Source organism: Talpa europaea (assembly GCF_964194135.1).
Source record: "Talpa europaea genome assembly, chromosome: 6".
NCBI lineage: Eukaryota > Metazoa > Chordata > Mammalia > Eulipotyphla > Talpidae > Talpa > Talpa europaea.
The window spans coordinates 74,202,473-74,220,017 of NC_140072.1; the positions used below are offsets into that span (position 1 = coordinate 74,202,473).

General features: G+C 39.2%; 1 protein-coding gene across 1 annotated transcript; it reads right to left on the reverse strand.

Annotated features, from left to right (window-relative positions):
* Window positions 1–9,309: 9,309 nt before the first annotated feature.
* GJB6 (gap junction protein beta 6) lies at window positions 9,310–10,175 on the reverse strand (the record flags this gene model as incomplete). The annotated part of the gene is made up of 1 exon (XM_084235684.1): window positions 9,310–10,175. One exon carries the CDS (start codon window positions 10,173–10,175, stop codon window positions 9,390–9,392), a length of 786 nt encoding a protein of 261 aa, XP_084091810.1. The 3' UTR covers window positions 9,310–9,389.
* Between the last annotated feature and the right edge of the window lie 7,370 nt (window positions 10,176–17,545).

A 17,545-nucleotide genomic window follows, 5' to 3' on the forward strand; every position in this document is an offset into this window, starting at 1 on the left:
CCTAGCTTAGTGCTCTTTTTACATTAGTTTCTTGAGAAATTAGGATCTCCAATTTAAAAATATTCACTTTGTATAATGGAAGAAGAATTGGAAGAAGGAAAAGCTGGAGTTGGAAATTTATCTAACTTTATCCTTAGAGGGAAGACGTGACTCAAACAATAACTTTGTTGAAATAATTGCCCTCTGTCCTGAGCTTGTCTTGTATCTATATATCTAAGGCTCAAGAAACACAACCATTGACACAGAGCGAATTGGGACACTGGCTTTTCACCTTGTGATGGGTTTGGCTTCTGACCTTTTGTCTGTATCAGAGAAGATAAGGGAAAATGTTTTGAAAGAAAGGAGAAAGAAGATAGTCAGAGCAAAACAAAGTAAAGAAGCTGGCAGAAAAAGAAGTGAGGCCTGTGGCACCAAAAGAAACAGAAACTAAGCTAAGTAGGATAGGGACAGAAAGTAGATCCTACAAAGAACTCATCCGAGGTCTTTAATGTGGTTGCTTTGTGAGCAGAGTGACGTGCAGACACAGAGTGCTGAGGAGTTGCTTATCTGGAGCCTGCAGAGCAGACTGACAGACCTAGGAGGACGCCTTTCACAGAGTCCAAGAGCTAAGGGGTGATGCACAATGTGTCACTGACAAGGGGGGACTGCAAGCCCTGCTTCCTTTCTTACAAGAAACAAGTGAACAAGCTCATTTTTTAAATCCATGGGGGCTGAAAAGAGGTGAATTGACTTGAATGTTTACAGTTTCTTATCATCCTGGGGCTGAACGTGGCACAGCTTCTACAGAAGCGTTTCCAGATGGGAAATATTTCAGAGAGCCACATCTCTTCTCAAAGTGCCTAATGTCTGTGTGTTTCTAAAGAATAGCATGAAGATGCTGAATCCTTCCCCTCTCCTAATTAGACTCTCTGGAGTGGCCCAGGGACCAGCCTTCTAAATGACTTCACCAGGTCATTTTCTGGCACACTGAGATTTGACAAAGTGCCTGTTCCATGGGAACCTAGGACAATCTGGCTGGATAAAATTCAATTCAGAAGTTTGTTTAAAATATGTATTTCTATGCAAACTGGTACAACCAGTATGGAAAGCTGTGTGGGGTTTCCTCAAACTGCTAAAAATGGAGCTTCCATATGCTCCAGCAATTCCAATCCTACCTATCTACCCAAAGGACACAAAAACATTAATTCAAAAGGGCACCTGCACCCCTATGTTTATAGCAGCACTATTCACAATAGCTAAGCTATGGAAACAACCCAAATGCCTGAAAATAGATAACTGGATTAAGAAGATGTGGTACATATACACAATGGAATACTATTCAGCAATCGAAAAAGATAAACTCATGCCATTTGCAGCAACATGGATGGAGCTGGAAGGGATCATGCTCAGTAAAATAAGTCAGAAAGAAAAAGAAAAATACTGGATGGTTTCATTATAGGAGGAATATAGAGGATCCAAATAAGGGATCTGGGGGAAAAAAGTAATTATAATAAAGTAAAAATCAAAATTAAAAAGCAACTATAAACCAGAGACATTCTGCAGGGGTGGGCAGGGATAGGGGGTGGGGGAGTAGGATTGAAACAGGGGTGGGGAGAGCACAAGGGATGATGGTGATGGTACATGGGTGAATTGGTGGTAGAAATTTCACAGGGACTATAACCGAGATGAGAAAGCATACATTGTACAAAAATGAAGAATGATGTGAAATATATAGAAAATAAAATTAAAAAAGTACATGTTTCTAAAAACTGATTGTGGGACCTGACATTCTAATTCAGTAGATTTGGAGACCTCTGGTCTGTATAGTCTGTGTTAACTTGGTCCTCATGACTTTGCATCTAGCATAATTTTGAAAGATATGTTTCAGGAGAAATTTACAGTCTTGAGCCTATTAATGCTAATTCTGAGAGGTGTCTTCTGTTGTCTTCTGTTTTGGTTAGAACTATCGTATTTGGGAGAGATACAATTAGATTAAAATTTCAAATCCCAACCACCTGATAAGCAAATCAGAGATTATGGTATATTTTCAATCTATAGCATCTCACTGGTATTAGTGTTGAACCCATATATTAGTTTTTGATGAGGGTTGGGGACTCCCCTTAGCTGAGCAGAATCTAGAAGGCCTTTATAGCTCTCTTTTAGGGCTGAAGTTCAACCAGAAACAACCAATGCTCCTCTTGACTCATGTCTTCTGCTTTCTGAACATTGAAAATTTGTGCACTGATTCTGAATCAGAAGAGAAAGTCTCAAGTTATATTTGTGATTTGAATAGGAAGGTAATCTCTTAGTAAGAGATCATAAAGGCAACACAACAGTAAAGAAATAATTACAGGTTGTGCTAACTATAGTTTAAATTATCACATTAATCCTGAATACATAAATTTAAAAATCATGTTAGACAAAAAGTAGAAATAAATTACTTTTTACCACCTATCTAATAAATCATTCCAAGAGATAATTTAGGTTAAAAAGTACCTTCACATTTCTTAGTTTGATTAATGATGGCTCCTCTGAGGTCTGCAGTATTATCTAATAAGATTCTTGGCTGTAGTTTCAAAGTTAATTTAATCCCTCATGTTGGTGAGTTTTTCACACTGGGCTCTGACATCCGAATGGTTTCAAGTCATTCTGTCACTTCACCAAATTATTTTCCCTCTTAAAATGACCTGAAAAGACCTTGGCCAGCCATTCTCTGTTCTTCAATCAGCATTCACCTAGGTACTTCTGGTAAGTGGGAGAAACCATAGCAACAGCAGTTCTGGCACTTAGGAAGTTGCCATCAGGACCCCCCTCCCCACCCTCCTGAATAGCAAACTAATGAGCCCTCTTCCTTTCCTGACAACTCTGCCACAAAGCTGGAGAAAATAATTAGTGCTGAGAACCCCAGTTAAAACTACATACACTTGTTGTTGCTCACTATATGAAAAGACATGTTTCAGGGCAACGTGATTGGGCTTTCAGTGTGCTGGTGAAAGCTGGCCCTGTGAGCCTTGAGAGCAGACAGGTAGTGGCCCAGACTGTGAGAACCTGGTAAAGGAGGTGGTTGCAGTGTGGGATTTGGATTGGTTGGCTTATATATGAAAGCTGAACTCACAGGGGTTAGTCCTGGGGTAGAGTCAGTATCTCCAGGGTTAGTGGGGTCACAGATGTCAAAACACCAGAACACATGCTTAATAATGGACTATAAAATAAACCCCAATACATTTAAATTTAATTGAAATAATAAGAAGTGTGTTATCTGATTACAATGGAATTGAAGTAGAAATCAATAATAGAAAGATAACAGGAAAATCTTGAAACACTTTGGAAACTAGAACATATTTCTAAGTAAACCATGGATCAATAATACATTGTGCTGAATGAAAATAAAAAGTACAACATGTCAAGATTTGTGTGATACAGTTAAAGGAGTGCTGGTAGGGGATTGTGTAGTATTAAATATATATATTAAAGAAGAGAAAGAGACCCAGATCAATAATTTAAGTTCCAAGTTCAACAATCTAGAAAAAGAAGAGCAAAATAAACCCAAAGCAGATAGAAAGAAGGAAACAATAACAAAAACAGAAGTTAGTTAAATTTAAAATAGAAAAAGAGCAGAGAAAGTTAATAAAACAGAGCTGGTTCTTTGAAAAGATCAATAAAATTGATGAAGTTCTAGTAAGACTGATGAAAGAAAGGGAGAAGACACAAATTATCAATATCAGGAATCAGTCCGGGGCTACCATTACAGACCATGATGACATCAAAAGGATAATAAGGACATGTTACAAATAATTCTATACATTGCAAAGTAGATGAAATGGACCACTTTCTTAAAAACCACAAAGTACCATAAATCACCCAATAAGAAATCAATAATTCGAATAGCCCTGTAACTATCAAGAAAGTTGAAATTATAAAACAAACAACTGCAGGCCTAGATAGTTTCACTGGGGAATTATAGCAAATGTTTATTTTTTAAATTTTATTTATATTTGTGTAGAAGAACTGGGGTGTAGGCCAGAGGTGTGTGTGTGTGTGTGGGTTGGTGGTGAAAGGATTCACCAGAGACAGAGTGGGGAGCAGAATAGGTGGATTTACTGAAATACACTGCTGAGGGGAGCAGCAGGCAAGACAGTAGAGGTCTGCCACTCCATATGTGGGTTATCTCCCTGGTCAGGGATCCAACTCAGGCTGTAGATGTGATAGTGCTGAGACTTAACCCTTAGGCTACCAGGGAGGCACTAGTTAACATTTTATTTCATGGTGGAAAATTAGATTTCATCCCTTTATGATCAGGAACAAGATATGGATTTCTGCTTTGTCATTCTTATTCAAAAACTAGTGATGGGAGTTCTAGCCAGTGCAACATGGCAAGAAAAGGAAATAAAAGACATATAGAACAGAAAGGAAGGAATAAAATTATTCATATTTGCAGATGGTAAGATTGTCTAAGCAGAAAATCTTCAGGAATGTACAAAAATCACCTCGTACTAATAAATGAGTTCAGCAAGATCACAGCTTAAAAATAAAAAGAAAATTTATTTCTATATATTATAATGAATATGTGGACACAAATTAGCATTAACTAACACAAAACTATAATCACACAAAGAAAATGAAATGGTTAGAAGTACATATAACAAACTTTTTTTGGCAAGTTATTTTTATTTTTAAAAAAGATTTATATATATTTAAAGATTTATTCATTTATACAAGAACTGGGGTACAAGCCAGAAGCGCAGGAGGGTGAGAGGACTCACCAGAGACAGAGTGGGGAACAAAACAAGCAGACGGACCAAAAGTCACTGCTGAAGGGAGCAGCAGGCAAGGCAGGAGAGGTCCGCTGCGCCGTGTGGGTATCTCCCTGGCTGGGAATCAAACCCGCACTGCAGAGGCTGCGGACAACTTCATAGTGCTGCGCTCAACCCGCTGCGCCACCAGGGAAGCCCTGCAAGTTATTTAATTCAGTAAAGGAAGAACACTTAAGAACATAACATTCACAATATCCAGCATCCAATAAAAAATTAATAAACAAGCCAAGAAAAAGGAAAATGTGGCCCATAACCAGGAAAAAAATTAGTCAAAAAGCACAGAAATGAAAGTGTAGTAACAAACTTTTACATGACTTGTATGCTGTAAACCACAAAATACTGATGAAGGAAATCAAAGAAAGGTATAAATAAATAGTTACAGTGGCTATTTGTGTGAAGATTCGACATCACAAATGCTCAGTGCTCCCCAAATTGAAAATACAGGTTTTTTGCCATTCCAGTTAAAGACCTAGGAAGATTTATTTTAGACATAGACAAGCATTTTCTAAATCTTAAGTGAAAAAGTAAAGGAACTAGAATAAGGAAAACAATTTAAAAAAAGAATAAAGTGGGAGAAATCACTCTAGAAGATTTCAAGACTTACTTATATAATACAATTACAAGACTATTTGAACTTATAATTGGACTTGTAATATATTGAGACACACAGATTAATGAAACAGAAAGAATCCAGAAAATGACCTCTCACAAATGTGTCCAAGTTGATTTTTGACAGGGTGCAAATGCAGGTCAATGGAGAACAGATAGCATTTCCATCAAACTCTGCTGGGACGACTAGACTTCTACAGGAAAAACAAATGAACCTCAACTTAAGACTCAAGTCTCAGATCTTATATAAAAATTATGCAAAATGGACACAAGCTTAAGTGTAAAGCATAAAACTATACAACTTTTAGGAAACAATAGGAGAAAATATTTGAGATCTAAGACTAAGCACAGGGTTCTTCGATGACACAAAAACCACATTCCATAAAAGAAAAGCAAGGCAAATCGGACATTGTTAAAATGAAAACTCTAGCTCTGCTCAATATCCTGTTAACAAGATGAAATGAAAAACTACAGGATGGGAAAAAATATTTACAAACCGAGATACTGTGCAAGGTCTAAGATCGAGAATATATAAAGAACTCTCAAAACTCAACAAACCAAACAACCTCATTAGAAAATAGACAAAAGCCTTGAGGATAATAGCAATGGCAGATAAATATATGAAAAGATATTCAACTTCACTAGCCATTAGGGAAATGATAATCAAACACATCTCTCAAAATGGATAGAATGGAAAATAGTGATTCCACAAATGCTGGTGAGAATGAAGAAAAACTCAATCACTCAGATATTGCTGATGGGAGTGTAAATACAATGGTGTAGCTACTCTGGAAAATAGCACGGTAGTATTTAAAAAAAAAACAACAGTGTGCAACTAACATAAAGCCCAAAAATTGGACTGTTGAATATTTATCCTAAAAAATGAAGAATGTTGCTCACAGAAAAATCTGCACATAAATGTTCATAAACTCTAAACTGGAAACAACACAGCTGTCCTTCAGTTGGTGAATAGCTAGACAAATTGTGGTACATATATATCATGGAATATTATTCATCAATGGAAAGAAACAAAGATGAAGCTCCACAGAATTATGCTACAGGGAGGGGTGTGTGTGTGTGTGCAGAATCCAATCTCAAAAGGTTTCCTACCGTATGATTCCTTTTATGACTTTCTTCAAATGACAAAACAACAAAAATGGTGAGTGGATCTTAAGTTGCCGGCAGTTAAGGGAGAATGTAGTGGGTTTGGATAGAATAGGAAGTGGGTATAAAAGGGCAATGTGAGGGGTCCTTATGGTAGTAGAAACATGGTGTATCTGTACAGTGTCAGTATCCTGCCTGACATCTTGTATGATTATTTGTAAGACAGTACCACTGTGGAAACTGTAAAGAGCACATGTAATGTCTCTGTATTTTTTCTTACACCTACACGTGAATCTGTAATTATATCAAAATAACAAGTTTAATTTAAAAAAAGATAAAGGAGCATTTAAAATGAAGGTTTGGAATTATGAACACTGGATTTTTTAGTGTAATAGTTGCATTGTGTTTCATTATACAAGATTAGTCTGTAATCTTAAAAGACCCATACTTCAATATTTACAGATGAAAAGTGCCTAGGATTTGCTTCAGAGTAATCCAAACAGGGGAATAAGGTGAGAGTCTGTTGGGATAATGATAGACACAAACAGATAACTGTTGGAACTATGTGAGTGGTGTGTGAGATTTCTTAACACTATACATCATGTGGGGTCGTCAAGCATGGTGCTATGGGAGTTGAAGTAACATGATAGTTAAGCCACTGACCCAGAGTGGCTGACCCAGAGGACATTTTCTGTGTCCTAAAGTAGCCAACCCCTCTCCATGCTGAGGATGGGTGGGCTGTTAAATTCAGTCTGTGCTCATTGGACTCCCAGGCAACTTCCCCATGGCAACTAGCTGGATCCGGCTTGAGTCTTGGCTCTGCTACTCTGCTATTTATGATTAACCTTGGGCCAGTTAACCTCTTGAATGTCAGTGTCCTCTTCTGTAAGATGGGATACCTTATAAGAAAGGAAAGGTCTTCATCCAAGAGTTGGGAGAGAGAGAGAAAAGATAGTGGAGACTGAGGAGGTGTGGGAAGTAAAGACCCACGGTTAGATTGGGCAGTCTTTCAGGATCCAAAGGAAGACCTCAAAAAGAATTTCAAGACAATTACTGAGAAGAAGCCAAAGATTTGGTGTTCAAGAAGTCACTGGTGCTACTGTTGACTTCAGTTCAGTGGTGACTGAAGGCCCAGATTAAGGTGTTGAGAAGTAGGTGGATTGCAAGCATGGCCCACCAGTCTTGTGCAGGGTGGTGCAGAGACAGTTACACGGGAGAGGAAACTTCAAAGAGGGTGAAGAGCAAAAAGCAACAAGAAAGAGGAAGAGATTAAAAATATAGGAGGGAGAAAGGACCACCAGGGCTCTTGTGAGGGGCACTGGGATTTCCAAGAGCATAGAGGGGTCCCTTTTCTACACAGATTGGAATTGCTGCCAAGACTGTTTTATGCTGCCATCCTGTTTATGGGTTTCATTTGATACCTGTTCAAATAGCCATTTAAAAAGAAATAACATTTTAGGATAATCAGGAATTAAGAGTGTTGACTAGATTTTCTTTTTAGTGTGATCATAAAATTGTTTCAAAAAGTTATTCCTTGGTTTTTATGGAGTGATACTAAATGTATATATTGACAAAATGATGTCTGGAATTTGCTCTGGACTAAAGAAAATGAAAGTTACTTGTTTTCCTGGAGATAGGTTCTGGAATCATTGTGCCATGTCATGCCCTCATGTATATTCATTTTCCACTTGGCGTTTCCATGTATAATACACTACGCCAATTGTATTCCTTTACCTAGAGGTTTCATTTGTGTCTTATCACTCCAGAGCAACCTGTCTGCAACTGACGCGTGAACATCCACTTTAAAGACATCTGTGTTCCATCTGTAAATTCCTGGGGAGGAAGGTTTCTCCAAAGATGGGAATGAAGAGGTAAGATTTACTCTGAAATTTGAAATGCAGAAAAAAGTCCTTAAACTCCTCTCTGTTAAGGCTGAACTGACCTAGAGAACATTTTCCATGCCCTAAAGCACAACTCTTCAAGCTGAGGACTGGGTGGGCTGCTAACTCAGCCTATGCTCATTTCATGTGCGAGGACAAGAGGCCCCACACAAGTCCCAGGCAGCTCTCACAGGGCAAGCAGCAGCCTTCCCAGCAAAAGTCACCAATCAATTCATCAGACCCCTTCCAGCCAGGAACCCATACTGCAGATGAAAGCTGAAGCAGCAGACTGATCTTTATTGAAGCAAGCACATTCAGAAGTGAATTGTTTACAATGATTGCAAATAGGCTAGTTGAGAAGTTTCCTGCTTCCAGACAGCTCTGTTTACATTCAGAAAGGTGTAAAAATATATTGTACAATGAACACTTTCAACCTTGAGAGTATCATGATAGTTCACATATTTGTCCATAGACATAACAAATATTGTAAAAACAATATTTACAGCAAGACAGATCCTTTATAAGTTCAAAATTTTGATGCTTAGGGTATAATTCTAAAACTAACACCATATGTTTATCCAGGTAAGAAAGACCAGGCATTATAAAAATATTTTATATAAATTTAAAGTGAGAACTAGAAAACTTTCAATACTATAAAAATATCTTTTACTAATAAAAGTATCAATTCTAGATAAATTTTCTTTATCAACAACCATGACATAAATTTTCAGAACATGCTCACTATGTCAGGAGGTCTGATTAAATAAACATGTTGAAGTTACTTCAAGGCACAATTGTCAGCCTGTCTTAGTTTTCAGAGATGGACCACTTTGCATATTAATGGCATAATTATTCTACAAAAAGTTAACTCAAGTAGCTGTGTATTATGAAAGTCATGTACAAAGACAAAGTCTTCAGCCTAGAGAGGGGATTTTTAGGTCAGCATTGCCTTCAGGAGGCCATCCCAGTTTTATTGAGTCAGCTACATTGTGCTTTAAAATGTTTAGCTGGGGAAACCTGTGATTGCATTTTGACCGTTATCTGAGATAAGCTCATTTATTTCATTTTGCTTACTCTCTTTCATAGCATGATTGGGGTGATTTCTTTGCATCTTTGCTCTTTTTGATCTCCTAAAACACACTTTCAGTAACAGGTAACACAACTCGGCCACATTAAGCAGCACACAAATCACAGATGCAGAAATCATAAAAATGGTGAATACGGTTTTCTCCGTAGGTCTAGAAATAAAGCAGTCGACAAGATTGGGGCAAGGTTCAAGCCCACATTTCAATACCCAGGGCAAGTGGTACCCATTGTAAAGGAAGTAAAACACATACATAAAGCACGCTTCAAAGATGATTCGGAAAAAAATGCTACTGGTGTATGTCCACCACAGGGACCCCTCAATCCGAACCTTCTGCTTTTTAATGTCTTCTATGTCTTTGAATTCATTCCTTTTCTCTCCTCGCCTAAACTTGCGGGCGGCCTCGTGTCTGTTGTAGGCCACATGCATCCCTACCAGCAGCGCCGGGGTGGAAACGAAGATGAGCTGCAGGGCCCACAGCCGGATGTGGGAAACCGGGAAGAAGTGGTCATAGCACACATTTTTGCAGCCAGGTTGCAAGGTGTTGCAGACAAAATCTTCCTGCTCATCTCCCCACACTTCTTGAGCAGCCACCACCAGGATCATGACCCGGAAGACGAAGATGACAGTGATCCACACCTTGCCGATGCTGGTGGAGTGCTTGTTCACACCCCCGATGAAGGTGTGCAGGGTGCCCCAGTCCATGGTGCTGCTTTATTCCTGAACAGATGAAAATTAGCAAAGGTCAGTTCATGACATGTTGCTTTGGATTTATAGAACTGTGAGGCTATGTGACAGACTCAAGCAAACTGCTCTTAAGATCTATGGTGATATTTTATAACTTCAACCCCCTAAACTGCTACTAGAAGTCTTTCTGAGAAGGAATGACCACTTTAAATACATTCTTGATATTTTGACCAGAAATAGCTTTTGTAGGATTTAAGATCATCTTGATTCAGTTGAATTCAGATTATACATTAGGTTGCTGTTTGACATTAATCCAGGAACACAGGTAAATAAATTCATTTCTAACTTCCTCTTAATCACTATGTAAATATGAAAGACATCTATTTCATTTTGCCTAAGGGATCACAGTAGATTGTATTCATTAAATGGATTATCCAAGGGAAAAAAACCTTTATTGAAATGACATAATTTGGTTTACTTAGCAGACTGGGGGGGGGGGTTGGGGGGAAGAAACCAAAGATATTAGTTTACTTTGTAAAAGCATTTATATTAATTCCTAGCTCGAATAACATAATTTTCCATAATTATGTATTCCTAGGGAATATGGTAAAGTAATATTAATATGGTCAAATACTGAGAGATCCTCTTTGAAAAGAATCATGAGCCTTTACAAAGATTCATTAGTTCTCCATGGGAACCAAGGCCAGAGTTGATCTTCTCTCCTGGCACACCCAAGTCAACACCAATGGGCCTGGGCATGGTATGGCAGAACCCCTCTTCTAATGCACTGATTTCACATCCTGGGAGGGAAGGACTTCTTTACTTCTAGAGACTTTTGCTACATTTTAAACAGATGTCTTCTTAGCCTACATTGACACAGAAGACTAAAGAATTGGTCAGCATTCTCTTTCTTCTGAAAGTGACTCATTATAAATACACATTCATGCATTTTTTTCACACCCCCTTTTAGGGAAAGAGGGAATCACCAAATTTCATGAACCCACCTTAGAGATAGTTTCTTGTGCTTGAATGCATATGGCTTCCCTTTCTCCAGTGACACCTCTTCTCCCTGTCCTCCCCCATCCCCCAGCAGCACCTATGAGCTCAGATTTTAAAGTCACAAGAAAATGGAAGACAACTCAGATCCCAAATACAAGTGGAGAAAATTAAAACACACGAAATGGACCAGAACTTACCTACTGAAACATCCCTCCCACCTGCAAAAGGGAAAGTAAGAACAAAAAAGTAGGAATATAAAAAAAAAGAAAAGAAAATACAATACGAGCCAAAATTAAAAAGGAAGAGCTGGCACAATGCTTAGATCAGATGGCATAGTTTTAATTGATAACAAATAAAAGGCAGACACTCTTATTTTACTTCCCCTACTTTATCAAGGAATTATTTTTAAAATGATTTCTAAAAACATGTTATAAGAACAGTGCGGAGCTTGCTGAGAAAGAGCTCTAGTTCAATCCCCAGAAGAACTAAATGACAGAGTATTAAAAAATTTGTAGATGGTATGGGATAACAACCAAATAGAGAAGTCAAATACTGTACAAAATTGAACAACAATGAAAGAAAATGAAAAAATTCATATTGTGGTTAAAAAAAAATCTGTAGATAGGATCAGAATTTTATTATTCAGAATGAGAGAGGCTCAATGCTTGGAGAAGATCAAATATCCCAATTTTCAAAATAAGAGAAACTTGTCTTCAGCAAACTTCTGAAACAGCATCATTCAACCTATTTGTAAAGTTGCTGTTTGTTTACTAATAGTAACCATAATAATGCAAAAGCACATACTGTCTTAGACTCAGAATGTTGTTTATAGATGCCTCTAATATTATCATCAGGTTAACTGTAGATTCACAGCTCATCTAACAACTACATCTTAACATTTTACTCAAGAATACTATGGCTAGTATGCCTTAAATAGAATATCCTTATAGGCAGGATATTTGTGCGATATGATACAGCCGCCGAAAAGAAACCTAGGCTTAGGTTATATGGAGACAATGGAAAGCCTGGCTCCTGGTGCATGTTCCTTTCACTTTCAAGATGCTGGGATGCAGAAGGGTATCTACGGGAGTGTGAACAGGTGGCAGGGCCTGCAAAGATCTCACAGGTGGAGCAGGAGGGAGCTGGAATGCTTTAGCTTGAGGCCATGAGGCACATGACAGCAATCTCTGTGGTTGTGGCAGAATCAAGAGCCTTGTATATACAAGAATCAAATCCTTGTATTGATCTAGGACTAAGAATTGGATCCACTGGTGGAATTAACAGAAAGCTAGGTTTTTGTTTAAAAGATGGAGAACAATGGCACATCTCTTTAAATACAAACTCTTTGTAGTTATGGTTGCTCGTCTTTAAAACTTCAGTCAGAGGCTGTGTGAGTGACTGTCAGGGCTCATGTAGAGGGCCCTTGCAGGAGTGGTGATCTCAAGGTTTTATAACTGACGTTATTTATTAAATCTTCCCTTTAACATACCACTTATACCACAGCCTAGAGATTTCCAATGTTCACAAAAAAATGCATCATTGATTTAAAAAACTCTTTTTAGATAATATGAATTATGAAGTTAATTTTTAGGCCCTGATGAAAGTCATTATAATAAATTTTTGTAATTATTGCTGTTCTGGGAGTGTTTCAGGACATGAGGTAGGTAAGAGGGGAGTTAGAAACATATTTTTTGTTGTTTAAACATATTTTACAGCAGTTATTCATTGAAGGGATCAGTCCTCTTTGCTGCTTATAAGATAAAGATGTTCTCTAATTAACCAACAAACATCTCCCATTGATGTTTGGTTAATTAAATGCTTGTCAACAAGTTTTGATTTAGCAAATAAAAATTCACATTTTCTCAAACTCTCCAAAGTGCAGAGAATTTAAGCTCCCTTACAGGAAGGAAGGCCATTTTCTGAGTTTTCTGTCTGTGGCCTGCCTGAGAAATGTCACACTGTAGTCACCTAATACCCGCCCTTCTGGGATGTAAACAGACCAAGGTGCCAATGAAGACCAGGCCTGCGTGTCTCTGGGAGGCTGAGGTTCTAGGAGAGGTCAGGAGCCAGTAATTGCTTCTCAAGTACATGGTCCCTGCTTCTTAGCAGCAAGGCCCCTGACTTCTGCTCTTTTGGGTTTCTCCTTCTCAAAAAACAGGGACAGTGATGATGAAAGTGGCTTCTTTTTTCTTTTTCTTTTTTTTGTTTGGCTTCTCTGAGCTCCCAAATGATGCTCTGAAGAGAATAATGCATTTCACAATATTTGCTGACTTCGACTAAAAATCAGCAATTTACTTGTGCCAATAAAGGCAAAAAAAAAAAAGGTTGCCTGGATCACAATGGAAAATGAGTGATTAAACTCAAAGACAAGCACGTCTACTCTCCTGGTCACTTTACACAATTCATCAGTCTGAAAACAAGTCACCAGACTTGCAGTATCTCCCTTTAAGAGGCACAATGGTCCTATTATTTATCACAGTAGAAAGACTGGAAAGGCAGAACTATTTTCACATTTCCCATCCCTCCCTCACTCTGAGTGTGCTATGGGCAGGCACTCAGGGATGTAAGCCCTTGTTGCCTACAGTGAGAGCATCTCCTTCCATTCTCACGTCTAGTACACCTCATTCCTGGGGGGCTGGCAAAGAAGTCTGGGTTTTTCCTGCATATCTTCTCTGGACAGGAAGAAGAAGGAGAGTTCATCTCACAAATATTAGGAGACAGGACAGGGGATGGCCCTAAACTTCCTGACGCATTGGGCACATTGGACTGTCCTCCGGAGGGAGCTGTCAGGAGGCAGTAGACTCAGCAGGTTTTAAAGGATTTCAGAATCCAGTTGTTTTCCCTGATCTGACTCTTTGGGGTTGAGGCCTGCCTGGCTGGGGACTAATCCTCAGCCTCTCTCCTTCAAAATTATAACCCCTGGGGTAACGTTTTATAAACATTTTGGTTAGAGAAGATTTGAAGACAAAATGCTCTCTGAAACCTACTTCTAAAATAATTGCATCTATTGGAACCCTTTGCAACTAGTATTAGTAAAGCTCTATCTGTTCATGCTTCGAGCTGACTTAAGACAATGGGAGGAACTTTTCTAAAAAAAAAGTAAATATTAACTATTTTTGTAAACCAGAGAGATTTATTTTAACTGGTGCCTTTTGGCTCTCTTTTAAGGGAAGAATAGATATGTTTCCCTTTTGCAGTCTTCTAAGAATGTGGTTACATTTAAACTGACAAAGGTAAATTGTATTTGGTTTTGTGGTATATCTAATCATAGCAAACAATTCCATGTTGCATTCTTGATACTAAAGCTCCAGACCAAAATATAAGCTGCAACTGCTGATGATACACAAGGTATTGTGAAGATAGATGGTCCTCCCCCTTTACGACTCAAATAATTTGTCTATCAGTATTCTGCTTCAGTGACACAATTTCTTTATTGTTTTATTTAAGAATTTTCTTTAGTCTCTAATTTAGAATTTAATCATAACTAATTTTCTTAACAATGTCATTTTAGTTTCATTGATGTTAGAATCAAAACTAAAGCCCTAAAAACTATAGTGATACCCCTCAGCAGATACCAAGTGGTGGAAAATATTTTCCTAGATAGTTCTATTCCTCTTTGGATGGGCTTTCCAAAGTCATTCAGTAAATATTTACTGGACTCTAGAACAGAACACATATCTCACAGTTTCCACCAAGCTTTGCATAGTTGACTTGTTTGTATTGATAAAAGGCAACAATATCCAAGCAAACAAGCCCAGTCAGCCTTACTTCCAAGGACTCAAAGCTTATCACAGGAGGAGAGTTAGGGAAAGGATCCTTCTCAAGGGTTTCAGGCTTTCTTCTACATTATTTGATTGCCTAGAAGCCAATATTGCACATGAATATAAAGCTTCGAGCAGTTTCTGAATGTCAATGAGGAAGTCACCTGTTGAGGAAAAAAACAGCTGTGGCATATTCCTTTAACTCTTCCCACATGTGTGTTATGTAAGGTATTTTTGGGTGGTTCTTTTTATTCCCAGAACTGTTAACGAGGGGAGTTTGGATACTGCCAGTTTCCTGACACTCCATACTTTGACTATACAATAAAACCAAAATAAAATCTTTAGCATGCATTCTTTTCCTTATCAAACTACTCCTACTACCACGACCACTTCCACTACTACTACTGCTATTACTACGACAACTGCTGCCCAAGCCCAAACCTCAATCCCATTCCCTAAACATTAAAAAGAAAAAGGAGTGGAGTTTGAGAAGCAGGAACCGGACCCACCCCCCCATCAGCACTATATAAAAAATAGAAAACAAAACAGAGGGAAGAAAGAGGGGAATCCCAATAGACTATGTATGGTGAGATATTGTTGGGGGTTTGGTGGTGGGAGTGGAGTGATGAGACGCATTTGGCATTTGTAGAGGTGTGAACTTATACTCTAAAACACATGCAATGTTGTAAACTAATTTTACCTCAATAAATGTAATTAAAAACAATAAATGAAAGCAGGAAAAAAAAAACATAAGTTCTCTTTTTAATCAAGAAGAGTCTGTCTTCTGAAATCCCAGGTCATCTAAGAAATAATTGATCAGGTAACTGATTTTTAAACTTAATTTCTCAAAACTTCAGCAACTATTCTTTTAAAATAACAAGTAGTGATGACATGGATTTAGGATTTACATACTTCTTCAAAATTAAGTAAAAATGAATTTTTTCTACTTATAGAGACTAAATATAAAAACAGACGATTGAATTACATGCATTTTTTACTGTATTTAAAAATGTAAAGTTTAAGACAATTCCATTAAGTTCTTCGCACTCCATTCAAGCCAACCTGTGTCTTTCCCAAAGTCTAATAAGAATTAAATAATCCTGGGAATAAAATCAGACAAGGCCAGCAGTGGATCCAGTTCCACTTTCATAGCAAGCAGAAAAAAAGCAGAAACTTAATTTAGGATAATGTAGCCATTGGCAGAATGATGTCCTCATGGGCCCAGAAGTTTGGGTCAGAAATTATTTCCCCACAACTATATTCTACTTAACTTTTTAACTAAGATGTGCAAACAACTCATAGCTCCCGGAATCTTCTGATAGAATCAAAATGGTTCTGTGAGGAACATCTGTTCAGCCTATTGAGATTGTTTAGTCAGACCGGCAGCGCTCTCTGCCCTGTCCCTTCTTAACTCTTGCTTGCTTCGTAGCTCTTATAATTCAGAAGAGAAAAGTAACAGAGAGTGAGGTCACCAAACCTGCATCATAATTTGTTTTAAAATAAAAACACCGATGAAACAGCTGAGCTGGGAAGCGTCCTCCCCGGGTTTTGGTCACTGCCGGGAGACCCTCAGCACCCTCGCTGTTCCCCGCAGGCCACGACACAGTGTTGGTGTTCTCGCGCCAGAAACCCCCTTCTCCCCTCCTTGGCAGAGTTCAAACAACACCCCCAAAGACTCTGCCTGATCCAAATAACAGACAAAGCGCTCCACAGCGCAGTGCTGAGCAGCATCCTGCAATTCTAAGGAAACTGCATTGGGCAGGACATTTTCTTCTAGAACATTGGTTAGATTCTGCTAGAACTGGGGCAAGAAAACACTTCTAAGCCATAAAATCCACCGAAGGGAAAAAACAACCGCGCATGGTTATATCCAAGGTTAAATTCAGCCGGGCACTAAACTGACAGCGAGATCCCACCTAGGGAGCACCGCGGAGGCTGGGCCGCATCCGTGCTGTCCCACGACCCCCGGCCCTGGCGGGCGTCCACAAGACTCACCTCCCGCTCTCCGGGGACGACGGAGGTTACTCAAGTGGAAAAAGAAAAAAATAAAACACAACCCAAACCCACACGATGTCAGGTGACAACTGGGATGGGTGCCTCCACCTTTTAAGTGAGATGTGTCACCAATGACACTTAATTACTGTTGTCCACTGGGCTGTCATCTGCGTTTCACAAGTTCCTCGGATGCGCATCTCGCAGCCATCCCTGCGATTTACCAACCCGCCTTGAGTCTCAGAGGTTTGACCGAAACCCCGCCGTTTAACTGGCTTTTCTCTGCCCCCAAATCCAAGCGGGATTTGTCAGTGACCCATAAAAGCGAAGAAAATCCAAGGCGCAGCAGAGGACACAGGAAAGGGGCACAGTCCCCATCTCTGCCACCTTTACACACGTTGAGAAACATTTATAAAACCTGTCGTGCAAGTCAAAGGGGGACCATTGGGGTAAAAGTCAGACCAGCCCCTCCTCGCCCCTCCCGTGCGGGTGATGCAAGCTGCGCCCGCTGCCCACGCCCGGCTGGGGGATCCCGCCGGCTGGACGCGGGAAGATGCGGCTCCGAGGCGAGGGTTGGCCCCGGGCACCCCCCTTTAACCATCCCCAGCCCCCAGGGACGCCTGTGCCCACCCGGGA